Source organism: Melozone crissalis, unplaced genomic scaffold (assembly GCF_028551555.1).
Source record: "Melozone crissalis strain CALT ecotype California unplaced genomic scaffold, PUWL_Pcris_2 ptg000019l_1, whole genome shotgun sequence".
In the NCBI taxonomy this organism is placed as follows: Eukaryota; Metazoa; Chordata; class Aves; order Passeriformes; family Passerellidae; genus Melozone; species Melozone crissalis.
In genome coordinates, this window is record NW_026535797.1 from 20,123,684 (window position 1) to 20,141,003 (window position 17,320).

The following is a 17,320-nucleotide window of genomic DNA, read 5'->3' on the forward strand; positions in this document are numbered from 1 at the left end:
CACCACACAAAATGAAAGGACACGACACGTGTGCTCTCTTCTTCTTCACGAACATCTACACATGATCCTTTCTGACAATCCATTTAACAGATCCCGGGAGCAGACCTGACTTCCCTGATCCTAGCACTTTTCAAAGAACAAATACATAGCTTCACTCCTCGGCAGCACTTTCAACAACTTAAAAGACTATTGTGCAAACAAAAAAGGTGCATTAATGTATTATAAGCTGGCAGCAGAGTAGCAGAAAAGCAGCTTGAAATTTGAGGGAAATGACAGTAGAAGCAGAATAGGACATTACATATTTGCAACCCTTTTAAAAAAATATTCTCCTTTACCACCCTCAAACTGCCTCCAGACATAAAGGGAAGGACAGACTCATTACAGGAACACCTTTTTTTGTTAAAAAAACCCCTTACATAAATATACACTTTACCTTTGGGTTACTCAGGGCTGTACAGTTCCACCACCCATCTAGTGACTATAGCCGGAGGGAAAGAGCCATTTGTTATAGAAATAATTTTCACCTGTGCTGCAATGAACATTTGTCTACTTTTGTACATCTGCAGCCACAACAGAGCTGTGTGTCAAATTCATCATGAGCGCTTCCACTGACAGGGGTGACGCCTGGATCATTTGACTATCCTGTGAATTTTGTGGTAGGAGTATCTGTTTCTCCTGCACCTTCTTTGCTTTAAATGCTCTTATTCAGGGAAAGCATCTCACTCAAAATACACATTTCCAAAGAAAGTTGATAGCTGTCTCCAATTTGTTGGACACATCTTGCTGCTTACCCCCATTAATGGAGAGCTATGCTGGGAGAGGCTTAGTTCAACCCTAACACATCAGTGCAGTGGTGTTCACACCCTAATTTGAAAAAATGAAATCACCAGGAAAAAGAAGCATAGCTCTTCTAAAATACTCAAATTTCATTTTTCCTATGGAGAGACTCAAAAACCTCCTTGTGAATTCCTCAGTTCAGCAACCAGGTAGGCTTGAATTGATTGAAGCACTGTCTTGAGCTTGATTTCACACTGCTGAAGACAATAATGGAACCTTTACTTTGGTTTCTTGGTAACTACATTTCTTTTCAAACAAAAAGCAAAATGAATGAACAAACAGGCTCAGAAGAGAGCAGGAGCTGCTGGACACAGTGAGTTCAGTGGGAATTTGTTATCTTTGGCAACATTGCTGAATATCCACTTTCGAGGCAGAAGACAGACCTTTCCAACTCTGTTCACAAGTCAAACAGCAAAGCACCTGGCAGTGCCACTTAGGAAAGAGTACTCAAAGAAAGCAATTTGTGGCTGGGTTTTAAATCCTAGGAAATTATGAGATTTGCCTCTTTGGGTGAAAAAGCAGACCAGACATGTTTTCTTCAGCTAGCTAGAAAGTTGATATGTTTTTAATGGTGACTTGTGTTAGACAAGATTTCCTGCCCACAATCTGATCTGAAATATTTTTGGACTGTTACCATTGCTAAGAAAAATAGCGAAACAGGAAACATTGGAATGCTGTTGATATACACAATCAAGCATACAGTGCAAACAGCATTTCCTTTACCAGAAGCATTTAAGTCCTTTCAATTCTCTATATTTACACTTCTCTTAAATAATCATTAGTAAGCCAAACATGAAGACATCTTAACTGCTTGGCTATCGTTAAAAGAGAACAGAGTTGCCAATTTGAAGAACACACACGTATAAAGATTGTTTTGGTTCACAGAAGAGCAGATGAAAAAGACAAGCATGAAACACTCTCCTAGCTTCCAGCTACTTGCAGCTTAAAGGCTTTCTGCAGCAGAAATACTTCCATTGTATATATCATCCTTTAAAGATTTGTCTTGCACTAATTCACCCACTAGGGTCTTCAAACCACATGCACTCATCACGTGTACAGCACAGTCACAAATGAAGTCTCCACTGTCACAACAGTGCTGATCCTTTGGTGAAACTGAAACACCTGGTGTGAGCTCAGACCTGTGTCTGAAACCCACCTGGCACAACCTTGTTGCCACACTGAATGCAGGTCAGAGAATATTTAGCATGGGTAATCATTTAAATAAGTAATCATTCAAAATTCATTAGCTAGCAATTTAAAAATCACTAAGGACTTATGCTTTCACAAGACATCTCTCCAACGGTGAGTAGAAAAGGAGGACAGGGAAGACTTCTCACTCCAGAAAACTTAGCCCAGCTGGGCACATCCTCCCACCAGCAGGGTAATGCTCCAACCCACAGAGGTGCTGCCCTGTCAGAGCAAGGATCTGTGCCAGCACAGCTCCTTGGTACAACTGATTCAGCTAATGAGCTACAACTGCACAGAGTGGAGACCAGACCCAAGGGTTGCTGGTGTTGCAGTGCAAATGATATACATTCTTTTTCATACTCAGCCAACTATTTACAGAGCTACTTTGACAAAGAAAAAACTTTCAGCTCTGACCTGACTGTATTGTGAGCCTTCCTCACCAACTGTACGGCAAGTCTTAGTGACAGAGCTGTGCCCACCAAAGATCAGGAAGCCCAGGCCACAGCACTTGGCCAGGTGGCACTCATTTTCCCCAAGAGCCTTCCAACCCCTCCATCCCCATGGCAATGCCCTTCCCCTCTTCACAGAGGAGGGATCACCACCCCACCACAGTCTGCTTTCCTCACCCACTTCCCCTACCTTAAGGTGAGCAGGAAGATGAAGTATGGCTCCAGGTCTTTTAAAATGCTTTCTCTGTCACCTCTCTAGGCATCCTCTCAAGGCCTTTCATTTTAAGGCCTTAGACTGTAAAGTAAAAAGAAATGCTCCTGCCTCAGCAATAAAGACTACATAGCACTTCTGACCACTGAGTGCAGCTGCATTTAGACCAACACAATTATGGGGGCCTAGAAGGAGACACTGGGCATTAGGGATAAAATCTTCTCAACAGAGTACAACCAGGAAAGACAACATGATGTACACAGATTTTCCATAGAGCAATGGGTAGTAATATCAAACTCTAAAGTGTAAGAAGTCAGATCACTGCTTTCACATTCTTGCAGTTTTGACACTCTTCCTGGCCTTCTGTCAGCAGAACTCAGTAATCAGTACAGCAGCAGAAGCATCCAACACACACAAATGCTACCTCACTGAAAGAGGGTCTTGAAAGAGTGGAGTTGTGTAAACTGAAAGCCCCTGCACAATTTTACACAGCTGCAGATCCAGCTAGAAATCTCTCCCATGGCAGCTTCCAAGCCCAAGGCCAATGAAATGTGCATAGGGCAGCTATAAACTTAACGACATTGTAATTAACATTAGCAAACACATTTTACAGACTCAATGATCTGTAAGAGTGAACTTGCCTGCAGGCTGAAAGAGCCCTTGCCTCCCTTCCTCTTTCCCAGCCAGAACCACATGGCACTGGTTTGCCAAGTCAAGCAGCTGGATTTTGGAGAGGAAAAGGAACACTCCTTTGCAGGAAGATTACACGCTGCTAAGTTCAAGGCCAGTATAAAAACTCTGGGGTTAACAGGCTGCTGCAGTGTTCACTACCCATTCACACTGCCTGCACTGTGCTCCATTCTTCCCTCTGTGAATTCCCTTAATGAACCACCAGGCATTTTTTTTGGCCAACACCCATCCCTTCCTCCTGAACTGGGAAATGCCTGCTGAACTCCTGGCATTGTCCAAGCCACGGTAAAGACTTGTGCTTATCACAGAAAAGCCCTGAACAACTGGACCACTGTGTCATTGAAGGCATGCTTTTGCACTCCTTTTGAAAGCACTTCCCCTGCATCTGCCCTGAAACTGATGGATGACCCCTCTTAGGGAAGGCAGGCACAGGCAAAACTTGCTGCAGAGCAAGTAGAAATGCCATACTGCATCTACCACCTGGCTTTGGAAAGCACTAGTACCTGCAGCTGCAATTCACACCAAAAGGAAGGGTAAATCCCCAGCACCCTCAAAAAAAGCAGGCTCCAGTTCTTTTAAGTAGCAACAGTTCAATGCAAAGAAGAGCCCTGCCTTCCCATCTCCATCTCCTCTCCGAACAAAGATAGCCCAAGAACAAAGCCTGGCTGGGAAAGGAATGAAGCTGTCCATTACTCTGCAGTTCAAGATGGTGGGAAGGCTGAAGCCAGTCTGAGCTCTACACTAGTGGCAGAAATTGTGGCTCAGCTGTCACCTGCCTTTAGTTTTTCAGGACTTGGAGAGTCTGATGCTTAAGAGGAACCTTGTTGCACCCTGGGTCATCACTGTTTAAGGCTGACAGTGCTGTTTGATCAAGAGGCTTCAAAATGTACAACATTTCTGCATCTCTGCTTGGCAGAAACCAGGCAATTAATTGCCTGGAATAACACATAAGCATATATTTTAACTGCTAAAGGAGTGCAACAGGAAGGAAGGCCATCTCTGGTTGCACCTCCTCTGCTATGAGTGAAGTTTTCATGAGACTATCTTTGGTTTCTTGCTGCCAGGAGCCACAGAGTAAATTGACAGACCCTGCCATAAATTATCTGCCAATTCCTCACTTGGAAAGTTGTTTTCATAAGGTCAAAGTGCAGCAAATGCAAGCAGCATTAGGATTAAAGGACGAAATGCAGTTCCCTTTTGCTAGCCAGCACCTGCCAGACAAAGCACCAAGAGGTCAAGTTAAACAAGCAAGAGGCCTACTGCCACACCAAAACACAGCTACTGCCCACCCTGCAATCCTCCCTCTCTCCAGCCCCAGTCCTGCCCAGCTCCGTACCTGCTGACTGTCAGGGTCAGCTCATCTGTGCAGCCCTTGATTTTGTTTTGTGCCTCAAGGTGTGTCATGTTGTCTGTGTTCACTCCATCGATGGCTATGATCTGGTCTCCTATACACAGGTTGGCTATTGCAGCTTTGCTGCCTGGAGTCACCTAAGAGAAAGCAAAAAGAGTGAATGGACTTTCCAGGGAGGAGATTTCTATAGCAACATTTGAAAAGGAGTTGGAGAAGCTGTGGCTTTTCTCACTGGTACCTGGAAGTAAAGAAGGTAAAATTAATGAAAGTAAATTCTAAGAAGAAATTTATCTAGGTCTTTTAGATAAAGGATTTTGTTTCGGCACCCACAGATAGAAATCTGGAGAGAGAACAACAGGTAAATAATAGAAATCATATTTTCACTCAAGACAATTCTCATGCTAGAGAGCAAGATCATAAAGAAAGCAACTATGTTCTTTCCTGGACAGAGAAGTGCTCTCTGAAACAGAAGGTGCTGAGGACAGACAGAAGTCCAAGTCCCTAAGAACAGAGGTGACAGAAAAGAGTATCAGAGTCATTGCAATACCAATGCCAATCATAAACAGCTTTGCCTGCATTACAATTTCATTTGTTTTCTTCCTTGAAGGAAAGGTTTGGACTCAAGATTTTGGATTCCTTCTTTAGTTGTAATAATAAAGTTTTTCCCAGAAACAGGTGCAACACACATTTACTGACTTCAGCAAGATCAATCCCAAAGCAGTGTGTGATCTATGCAGACTGGAAGGGGGAAAGGCATCATAAACGTCATCCTTAAATCAGAAGCTGCCAGTACTGTCTGAAGAAGTAGAAGCACCAACTCCCCTGCCTGATCACAGCTCACCTTGACACCTGTTGCCATATTGATCTCCCCCTCCTCTCCATGTGGTCCCAGACAGAAGACACTATGCAGCAATGCCATCAGTATGACATTCCTCATGAAAAAGTCCCAGCTAAAACTTGGCATTTTCAAACAAATCAACTAAATGGCTTCTTCATTTTACACTTCTTTTAAAGAGGTGTCCTCTTAACAACTGAGACCTCTGGGCCAAAATTATTGCTTGGGCAGAAGGTGAATAACATCATATTTGTGACTTTGCAAACACTACGTAAGATTTTGTGCAGTTTTAATGAGTTTGTGAAAGGTGTGTAATGATTTCTACGGGTTTTCATCCATTATTTAACAGGCAGAGGAAATGAGAAGGGTGGACTGCTCCCAGACATGAGCACAGATTAAAACATGCCTTGCAGCTGAGACATACCTCATTTATGAGTCCATTACAACTGGTATTCATTCTACACATTCATGCTAGGTTCCAGCATGCTGGAAAGCAGCTGAGCAAACCCAGCAGAGCTTTCAGACATAAATACCATTCACAAGATTTAGAAATCCCTCCTAACTAGGGTTTGGTTGGCAAATCATTGCCCTCAGGGAAACATTCCCCTTCCAGAGGTGTCACACATTAGCAGCAATCACCGTTTTCCCTGGGTCAAATCTGAAGCTGTTCAGGATATCTCCTCACAACTGTAGTGGGCTGTTTTCCCCAACCAGAAGAAAAATCACAAGTTGCTTTTCTTTCTTCAGCTCTCTACTAGGAAAGTGTTTAATGGAAAAAGAAAGGACACAAAAGTGGATCATAGATGTCTAAGCTGACCAAGGTGCTCAGCATTAATCCAAAGAGCTTCAGATGGGTCAACCAACAGTGAATGTCTACCTGCACACCACTTTGAATGCTGCAAGCAGTCTCTGAACTGACAGAGGAAGTGCTGATGAACATACCAGAAAAAGCACCAAATGGATACAGAAAATCTGATTTACATGTGAAGATCACCACCTGCCAAGCTGTAGCCCTCAGCTGACCAGTGACCTATTGAGGCTATTGAGTGCAATCTGGATTCATTGCCTCGAGAGTACCTCCTGTAAACCTTGTGACAGGGTGCTGTGGTTCAACCCCAGCCAGCAGCCAAGCCCCACTCAGCTGCTCACTCCCTCCCCCACCTGCAGGACCAGGGAGAGAACTGAGACAGTAGAAGTGAAAACTTCTGGGCTAAGATAAAGACAATTTAATAGGGAAAGCAAAAGCCTTCCCGTGGGCAGGCAGGTGCTCAGCCATCCACAGGAGAACAGGGCTCCATCATGCATAATGGTTACTTGGGAAGACAAACAACATCACCCCAAACATCTCCCCTTCCTCCCCCTCTTAATACGCTGGGCATGATGCCATGTGGTCTGGAATATCCCTTTGGTCAGTCGGAGTCATCTGTCTCCTGCATCCCCAGACTCCTCACCAGCATGGCAGTGCAAAAAGCAGAAAAGGCTTTGGCTCTGAGTAAGCCCTGCTCAGCAATAACAAAAACATCTCTGTATTATCAACCCTGTGCCCAGCACAAATCCAAAACACAGCCCCTTACCAGCCACTGTGAACAATTCTACCCCAGCCAAAACCTGCACACAGGGACAGTTTGAAGTTCTGAAGAAATCCTGAGCACTGATAGCTGCCTACAGTCCCATCAGATCTGGGAGCTGTCACTATAAAATCCATAAGACATGTCCCTAAGGATATCATTAAAGCAAAAGGAGCCTGCAGGAAATGCAGTATGGGTCCTGTCCTGATCTCTGGACCTTAACTGAGTCACTTGGTTTCTTGGGGCCTTTGTTTCCTCTGCTACCAAAAGAGGTAGAGAAGCACATTACTCACCCCTGTAAGGAACACCAAGCTCAGTACACTGTTACCATGATTCACTGTCAATCAGATAAGTTGCCAAGGGTCAAGAACAACAGTGGATTAATGCCAGCACTGGAACACTGCTGGAGACTGAGCCATATGGCTTGCTGTATTTCTGATAATTATACAATATGTGATAGGCTGGTAGAAGCAATCACGTATCACCAGGAGCAGCTAAGCCACAGCAACCAGGGACACTGAAACACTGAAGCCTCCTGAAGGACCCCCAAGAGCCACCAGGAAGAGCAGCTGACATTCACAGTGAATCTCAGTGCATTGCCAGTGCTTGTGGTGTCAGTTCCCTGCTGCGTCCACTTCAGAGGAATTGGAAATGCAAGTGCTCTTCTCCATCAGGTAAGTGCCACTGGTAGCACAGGGGCTATGCCAGGCACTCAGGTACTCACATAATCCTCTCCCCCAAGCACAAGCTACAAGGTTGCACAAAAATATAAAAGAGATGTGTATTTGCCAAAAGTAAACATGTTTTAAAATCCAGCTTCTTCAGGTCTGGAAATAACTTGCCCTGAAATGCAACCTTCCTCAAACTACTGCCTACAACATCCAGCTCATACTGTCTGCCAGGACTGCTCACAGCAAACATGTCTGCACAAGGGCAGGGTATGGAGGGAACCCAGCCCCCATCCTTTTAGGATGATTTATAGCTACTAATAATGTTCCCTTCCCCCCTCACAGTAAGGTCTGGGCTTATCTCAGTGCTGCCAAGCAAAAGGCGTTTCTGTTATTAAGAGAGGAGAGCAGAGCTGCCACTGTGATGTTTTCCTGCTTTTATTTTTGTCACATCCCTGCCTTGTCCATGGGAAGCAGCAGGGGCAGGCATGTGGCTGGGGGGAAAGCAGGCAGAGGTGCTCAGAGCACTGGCAGCTATCAGCCAGCTTACACAAAAGGACTCCAAAAATGAACAAAAGCTTCAGGCAAACAGGGATCCAGTAAATTTTGTATCTGAAACTGCTCTGTTCCTGCTCTCAGATGATCTAAAGCTTTGTCCCAGCCTCTCTTACCCTTCCCTCTTGAATGAGCATAGAGCAGAGACCAGCAGGCAATGCCTTGCACATCTTGTACAGGTGGGTGAGGCAGTACTGTGCAGATAGAGCTGCACTTCTGCATGGGTAGGCAAGAAGGGCTGAAAGATACTGCAGGGAACAAACCTTGTACAAGCCACAGCTTGTGCAAAGGCACAGTTTCTTGTGTCCTTCAAAAGAGCTCCCTGACTCGGTCTGGGCCTCCTCCACTGGGCTTGAGCAGATGGAACATGGGCAGACTCACCAGGCACCCCCAGCTCCAGAGACACCATGGTTGGGTGAATAAAGCTCTGCACACCTCATAACATCATGCCCAAAGGCTTCCTCTGGAAAGGTGCCATGCCCTGCCTTGAGGTGATTGTTCCCAAGCAACTGGGTAACACTGCCATGAGGTCATTTTGCTGTTGAACAGACAATGCTGAGACAGGCAGAGCAGCACTGACTCATGCTGTGTCCAAAACAGGCCCCAGAGTGATGCTCTGTTTGGTGGTGCTCTGTGTAAGAAATCTGGGCTACCATAGAAATATTCTAGAGACATACAACCAGATACATCAAACCACATCCTTGATACCAGTTCAGACACATGTGCCAGCATACGGAAGAAATAAACAATCCCCATAATCTACAGGTTTGTCACTCTTTATTCATGCAAAACTCAATGTAGTAGATAACAGTTTAGACCAGTTATAGGCTTGGACCCCTTTTTTTAAAACAGGCCCCAGAGATTCAGGATTGGCCAAGCAGCAAAAGAAAGTACTATGAAATATCAGCTCTTCAGAAAGTCTTTGGGCAAGTGCATTTACAATAGAAAACACTGATTTAGCAGCAGGAGAAACATCTGGCTGCTTATTCAGCTCCCAGGACCTCTTTATAAGACTTCTGTCTGTCCCAGAGCTTGCCAAACACAACTACATTTTATATTTGATGTAATTCCCTCCATACATGCTATCTAACAAGCTGTGCAGTCCCTGGACAGGGGTACATGGTCCTTTTTTCCTCCTGCAGGCAAGGATCCAAGAGGCAGCAGTGGGTATACTGAGGGAAGCTGCTGCCCTCAGCAAATGAGAGGGAGGAAGGGTGGGAAGCATTTTTATGAAAAGCAGCATAACTCAGCTCCCTGTGAGTCAAGATAGATGGGTGGGTCTAAATTCATTCACTGTTTTCTGGCCTTCTCCCCTCATCCATTCTGGCACCCTACATGCTCACTGTGTCAGCTCCTCACGGTTTCTCACAGACCCTGCAGCCCCGAGCATCACTCCTCACTCCACACCTAAACACATTGCAAGAAGTGATGAAGAGATAAGAAAAGAGAAAATTAACATCAGCCAAGAAAAAAGATCTGGAGAAACTGCACCTCTGTGTGTTTGAGAGGAAAACCCAGCTGGGTCATTGCTGGAAAGGACAGACATGAAGCAACATACTTCCAAGGCCACCAGTGACAGCCAGACATCTCTGACATTCACTTTAATCCTCCCCACCCACACACACTGCTCTTTTACCATGAGTAATGTCCTCAGCACTGGAGTATTATGCTAAGCAGTCAAAGTTTCTCCCAGCAAAAGCATGCAACTGGGTCAGCAGGGATCAGAGGCTATGAGAAAACTCAGACAAGCACATTCCCCACCCCTTCTCTTTAGGGGAGCAAGAATGATATGCCTTACAACTGGCTCCAGGAGAGCTCCTTTCAATGCTGCTCCTGTTCCCTGCACCATCACAGTCTGGCCAGGCTGCAGTACAAGCCTCACTGGCTGCTCTGCGCTGGCCCAGACCGCATCATCACCAGGAGACAAGGAGGAGAAGGGCTTACCATACCTCTGGCTGGTGAAACCCCTGAGCACCAGCCCACCCAGTGGGGTCTGGGCTTCCAGCACAAGCTCCTCTGGCAGCCCAGCCCTCTCCTGCCTGCCTTCATGCCCTACCCTGACAGCCAGAGGAGCTTTGTCAACACGAAAGGGGAAGGCATCAGACACTGCACAGAGGGGGCTGACCTTGGTATAAAAAGACATGGGTGAGAGGATTTGCTCAGACAGATGCTCAAATGGTGGTCAAGGAGTTACTCAGCCTCACAGCTTCTTTTGCAACATGTCTCACATTAAAACAAATAAACAAGAGATTTTTTACAAGGCCTCAAAAACAGCTGAGTCTTTCCTGATGGTTTATTTCATCCTCTAAATAAATTAACACATCCCGTAATCAGCAACCATTTAAGATACTGTAGACCAGAACAACATCAATTATTTATGCACTTTAGGGCTCCTATAATTTCCCTGTTTATACTAAAAAAAAGAAAATAATTCTCCTGTTATTTTGATGCTGCACCCTTCAAATCCAATTCATTTTACATAACATATGCATTTCTTGATGGACAAAGTGATTTTTAAGGGTGAAAGGTACCAAGAAGCCTGCAGGCATAGGTAACTTGACATCTGAGAATAAAAAGAGCTTTCTTCCTCCCAAGAAGTCCAACATTTGCTTTTGTCACCTAAAGTTCTAGGGCTTAAAGCTCTCACATAATGTAGAGGCTGGTACATTCACTCCAAATGTAGAGTTCTCTCTTTAGGCCCTTTGGGGAACTTGTCCAGAACAAGGTGGTTCAGACATCATCAGAAAAGATTATACTGGTTGCAAAGAAGAGGTACAGAGAAAAGGGAACTCCAAAGTTTGGGTGACATCAAGCTGCTGCATAACCAACAACAAATTAATCTGAATGCGTGAACTGAGGAAAAGAGAACCCTGGCTCCTAGGAAAGACAAGAGTACTGCCCCTGCATGTAGCTCTGGTGGAAGACATTTGATTAGTATCCCAAAAATTGTAAAAGTTTTTTTCAAGGTAAAAATGCTCCCCCAGATCAGGAAACTGGACTGGAAAAGATCAAACCTGTCCTTGCCCTAAAGCACTTTGCATTTACCCCAAGAATATTTGCTGCTTTGCCCTTGCTACAATTAAGGAAGATTTCTTTTCATCCAAACCCTGGTAGTCAGGGAAATCAGAAAAGTCTTTTCATCTTCTCAGCAGCCATTTGTACCTTTAAGCACAGAATTTTTCCAGGAAACTGCCAGGATTGATGTTGATTTCAAAGCCTGTAGGGGCACAACCTCTGCCCTTCACAACCTCTGCGCTCTGACAGAGCAGACAGGGCTCCCACCAAGCAATGCACAGGGCATCCTGCTGTCCTCTGAACACCAGCCCAGCCACTTCTGCAGGGCCAGAAGCTCTTGGCAGGTGACACCAAGGAGCAGAGTTCCACAGGCCCTTATCAGCTGTTGTGGAGCAGCCGTGCCTGGTGTGGCACAGCAGGGCTGGTGCTGCACAGCCCCTGCCCCACCCGCAGCCAGGCAAACATCCCAGCAGCAAACACAAAGCCACCTTGCCCTTCCTATAGAGCCCAGCAGCTTTCCCCAGCTGCCTCCCTCTGCCCAGACAGCCCCAGAACAAACCCCCAGCACAGTGCTGAGATTTGCAGTCACGAGCACAAGAGCTGGACCCCGTGGCAGAGGAACTGCAGTCATAGGTGTGCACAGTGCGGACCAGCCAAGGCTTTCTGGGTGAGGAGGAAAGCCAGCCCAACCCTAAATCCTATCACATCCACCACACCCCGTGTTTCCTTTGGCAGAGGAAAGGCCAAAAGGTTCCGCTCTGGGAGCGGAGGGCTGCCCGGAAAGCCCCAGCTCTCCTCTTGTCTCAGAAAAATAACCTGCAGCCAGAGTCTCTTCCCACCTGGGGCAGAGGCTGGAGCCCAGCCCCCAGGGCAGTCACTGGTGCCACTCAGCTAAGCCCTGGCAGCACCAGAGGGAGGACAGTCTCCACCCATGCCATCAAGGGATGCCATTAGCAGGGTGTCCCCCACCAGCAGGGCTCTCCCTCACCACTGGCTCCGGGATGCCTTTACTCAGCTGCTTCCTACATGGGTTACTGACTGACAGAGTAAGGATATCAGCTGGTACCAAAGCTAAATCTGGTATCTTTTCACACCACAGGATTCAGTCCCATGATTTCAGATGGGAAATGAATTAATTTATTGATTTCAGACCATCAAGTCCAGTTTTACCACTAAATCAAGCTTTAAGTTTATAAAACTGGTTCAGAGGGCCATGCTTGAAAAGAAAACCAGCACACTCAAACACCCAATTATGATCCAATTCTGTATTTTATATAAATTCTGATTTTTTAAAATTCCACAAATAGATAAAATATCAGACTAAGCAGGAATTAATTCATCTTACAATGGTCAAAATCAGCAACAAGCATCATGTTTGGATTTCATCTTTTTAACGTATTTACATAACTGGACTCTCTTGAAACCAATTTTTCATTGGAAAACTGGTTTTATAAGAAAATGTCCAGTTTTACAGACTCCAAGAGACATCCTTAATGGAGCTGGGAGGTTTTTGACATGACAAAACGGCAAACATCTGTTTTGCCCATATTTTGGGTCAGATGCTCAAGATCGCTACCACAAACCACAAAAATCATCTCAATAACAAAGTTTATCAGACAGCTCCATGTATTCAGCTGGAAACAAAAAGCCTCAATGTTTATCAAAATCAAATGCAACCAAACAGGCAACAGCTCATGTTACCTGAGGAATGAAGGGGGATGGGGTCTGTCAACTGCACTGCTTTTCAGACCGCTCCATTCCATCAGTGGCTGCTCCTACAAGGTGCTGCTTGCTCCCTCCATCAGCTCCCAGCCCCAGTGGCATTTAACTGAGAACTACCCTGTGCACAGGTCAGCTCCACAGAAACGAATACCTGTATGTATTGTGTCCATTCCTGTCTCAGAAAGAACTTCTCTCAAATTCTACCCCACTGACTCACTGCAGAGTACATACTTACAAATAGCAGTAAACACAAGGGCCTTTCCTACTCCTCTAAGGAAATCCAGCAGGCTTTGACCCAGAGTTCATTACACTGATCAACACAAGTTTGGGGTTTTTTCTGAACAAAAACTGCAATAAACTGTGTACCAGAACACTACAGTTTTAGAAAGAAATGCAAGCCAGAAACATCTGTGAAACATCCGTCCTAAAGAGACGGGAAACTCCACAAGAAAGTCTCATGAGCAGCATTTGTGAAATCTACATACTCGGTTCTCTTCATGAAGACCAGTCCAACATAACCAAGAAACCAGAAGTGTTCTCACAAAAAGATGCTTGTGATGTATTTGAGCCTGAAGCAGTTTTGAACACATATTTCAAGTGGGAAGTGAGGTAGGGCAGTGACAAAAGACAAGGTAAGAGCAGTTGTGGAAATGCCACAATCTTTCATCTGCTGCTCCTCTAAGGCACAACCAGACATTGGTACCATGGAGCGAGTGTCAGCCAGAAGCCCTTGGCCAGGCTCTGGTGGCTCCCATGCTCATGGCACCAGTGGTCCTCATCCTTCTTGGACCAGGATTGCAACACCAAGTTTCAATGACTTCCTCTGGAGAACAGCCCAAACGGTGCTGCCTCCCACCAACACGACTACATTCCAGTGCAGCTGCTCCCCAGCTCACTGGGAGCTTGGGAAGCCAAAAGCCACTAGCAAGAAGCTGAGGCACAATGGTGATGAGGGGCCATAAATACCAAGATAAACTCTAAAGCTTAACAGCACAAGTATGATGGTGCCAGAAGCCAAACATGAGCTCCTGGCAGACAATGCAGGCTGAATTTAGGCACCTGGTTCAAAGAGAGCTGCAAGACACCCAGCTGAGGTCTATGCCTGGATGGACGTCTCTCCTGGCATCCCACCAAGCCAGCACATGGAACAGCATGGTGATCCCATCCGTGCATCACTGGGACAGGCTCCACTGGCTACATGGGACAGCACTGACCCCACGGACAGCACTGACCCAAACAGCAGCACTCTCAGGGTCAGGATGCCACTGCTCCCCATGCCCAGGGCAGCAGCCCAGCCCTGTGCACCCCTGCTAACAGTGCTGCTCACGAGCACATCTGTGCACCCACTCACCTCCCACTTGCAGCACAAAGCAACATAAGTGCTGAGGAGGGAGAGCTGCAACCAAGGTAATGCTCTTATCACAGGTCACAGCCTCCCCACCCTCTCAGGTAACCCCTCTATCTCATAACACAATAGGACCAAGGCTCTCACAACCCCTGGCAGATGTCAGTCCTACGGCCACAGCTCACCCCATCCTGTGAGGGAAAAAGGGCTCTGTGCCAGAAATGTCCCTGGTGAAAACACAGGTGCCAAATAAAATCAGCAAGAATATGTAAAATCATCACACAAGGAGGAACAGACTTTTTAAAACAGGTCAAAACTGGATCAGATATTTTTTTACATGGTAAGGGGAAGACTTGCCAAGAATTTCACTCCTGAGCCCAGGAGAGAAATCCAGGAGCCTTACGAGCAAACCACAGGAAAGATTAATGACTTGAAATCTGGGAGGGGAAATTAAAAGTGTCAGAGGAGTCACAAGAGAAAGCCCTGATAAGAGCTGCTAATTGTCAGCATTTACGTCACCACGATCGGAGAGGTTATTTTATTACATTTTAGTCTCTAGGGTCAGAATTTCTCATGAGGTGGTCATTTTTGCTGCTTTGCTGATCTGTGTCCCTTGGTATGTGCCTATAAGCATTGATAAAGGCGACCAAGGAGAGCTAAGAGCAGGTAGGGCTTTAGACACCCTTCTGCCTGAGATTCTTGCTGGAAGGAAATGGCAATAACTACCATAACAATGAAGTAAATATCACTTCCCTTACAGTAAAGGTGCTTACATATCCCAGAAATGCTTTAGAAAAATGAAGCATTATTACCGTAATTGAAAGAGATTACACAGAAAACTAGTAATTCACCCCCCACCCCCCGTGGGTTTAAGAGCACTTGTGAGCTCTGCCCTTCCTGCAGCTGGCAGCTTCCCCGAGGCGCCCGGGCTCCTTCAGGCAGTGGGACCCCACGGCAGGAGATCCCGTGGCAGGAGGCATTTATAAAAATTCACAAGTCTGACCATCCTGGTCTTCTTTGAGGGCAGTAAACTCACGTAAATTCAAGTTCTGGTACGTTCCACTTCCCACAGCCCTTCCTCACCTGGGGCATGCGGGCACTCCAAAATTGTGCAATGGTGGCAGATGCCAGAGCCCCAGGCTAAAAGCAGCCCGCTGGATGCCTCTGCTTTGCCGAGGGATTGCTGGAACGAGGAGCAATCCCTTCGTTCCTATTCTCATGGGGGAAACCTGCAGCCAGCCCCGACAAGAGTCTCTGTGCAGTGCACCCCGCGCAAAGCCGAGCAGAGTTTGGGGCTCGGGGCCGCACACGGGCCCGCGGCTCTGAGCGCCTGCAGGGGACGGGGGGAAGGACCCAGCTCCCGGCAGGGTCGGGCACTGTGGGGACAGGCGGGGACAGGACGGAGAGCACCGAGCACCTGTGGGGACAGACAGGACAGAGGCAGCGAGCACCGGCGTCTCACAGCCAAACGCTAGGAAGAGGAGGGAAAAGCCATGTACAACGCTAAAATTGTTCCGATGCCAAATTTTTGCCATTTCCTAACTAATTTTCTTCAAGGGGGGAGCAAGAAGGACTTCGAACAGAGACGGGTAGAGGCACTAAATACACCTTAACATGGCTACTGTAAACAAAGGCTCTTAACTATACATGGCAAGCAAAGCCTGCGAGCGCACAGCCAGCCTCGGTGAGACGGGTTCCCACAGGCTGGGCTGCCAAACCCGAACCGGGGCTCAGGGGATTCCTACTGCCTGCAGGGTCCCTATGGACAGGCTGAGGAGGGAGGTTCGGTGGGAAGCAAAGACCCCGGTCTGCTACAGCTGAAGGGGCTGAGTGTACCACCACCGATTTCACCGTAAACATGAAAACTCAAACAAACTAAAAAACAGGGAGGAGAAAAGGACAAGCCCACCTCCCGCCCCAGCTTTGCCGGTGCGCCACCTGCCAGCCCGAGCCGACCCCGCCGCCCCCAGCGCCGCCCGCCGCAGCCCGCCCTACCCGGGAGATGGCGAGGGGCTGCTCGAAGTCGCGGCCGCCCACCAGGCGGAAGCCCCAGGGCCCGGGGCCCGAGAGCACGATGCGGTGCGTCCCCATGTGCGCGCTGCACCTCGCGGCTGGCTCCGACAGCCCCGCCGCCCGCACCGGCCCGGCCCGGCCCGGCCCGCCCCCGGCCCGCCCCGCCCGCCGGGCGCGCCCCGCCCCGGGCAGCAGCGCCCGCTCCCCGCCGCCTCCCCGGCTGGAGCCGCTCCCCGGCTCGGGGCAGGCCCGCCCGGGGCAGGGCGGCTGCCGGGGTCGGGAATCCCAGCGCCCCTCAGCCGCTCCCTGCTGGCAGGCAGGACGAGCCCCCGGCAGGCAGCCGCACGCAGGAGTGAGTGCCCCGGTGCGGCATCTCCCAGGCAAATACTCTCCAGCCTGGAGCAATGTTAACTCTGAAACCTAATGGGGGCGATGGAATTAAGCGGCCCTACCTGCAGTTTCCCCGCCAGGATGGGATGAGTGAAGTGGAGCCTGGGAAGGATGTTACCTCTCTGATAATTTATCCCAGGTTCACTGATTTAAACAGCGTTTTCTTTATCTCTAGCCCCTTAAGCACTGTGCCACAAATAAAAGGAATTCTTCTATGCAGGTTTTCAGCCAACCTTCTTATCTGTGATTTAGGAAAAATAGTTGTTTCAGTTGCATATTAAACCCTCAGTAATCTAATGGTGGACAAGTGGGAAAGGTTGGTCACAGAACCGGCATTGGCATTTGCAACTGGAGTGCAAGCATTGCTGCTCGCTTAGTTAACGAAGACAGCTCATCCATAAGCACAACATCAGCGAGCTGTATCTGAAGCTGGGATTCAGCCACAGCTGGGGAGCATGGAGCAGGCAGCAAGTAGGAATGATG

The 17,320-nt window shown here is 47.5% G+C and overlaps 1 protein-coding gene across 2 annotated transcripts in view; it reads right to left on the bottom strand.

Moving 5' to 3' along the window:
• The window catches only part of PDLIM1 (PDZ and LIM domain 1), a 43,568-nt gene extending 27,011 nt beyond the window's left edge, over nucleotides 1-16,557 (bottom strand). For both annotated transcript variants that reach the window (XM_054277277.1, XM_054277276.1), the window contains exons 1-2: nucleotides 16,430-16,557; nucleotides 4,712-4,863 (exon numbers count right to left, since the gene is read on the bottom strand). In XM_054277277.1, the coding sequence (XP_054133252.1) occupies nucleotides 4,712-4,863; nucleotides 16,430-16,525 (248 nt within the window). In that variant the 5' untranslated portion in view covers nucleotides 16,526-16,557. The remainder of the gene's footprint in view (nucleotides 1-4,711; nucleotides 4,864-16,429) is intronic.
• Nucleotides 16,558-17,320: the final 763 nt, after the last annotated feature.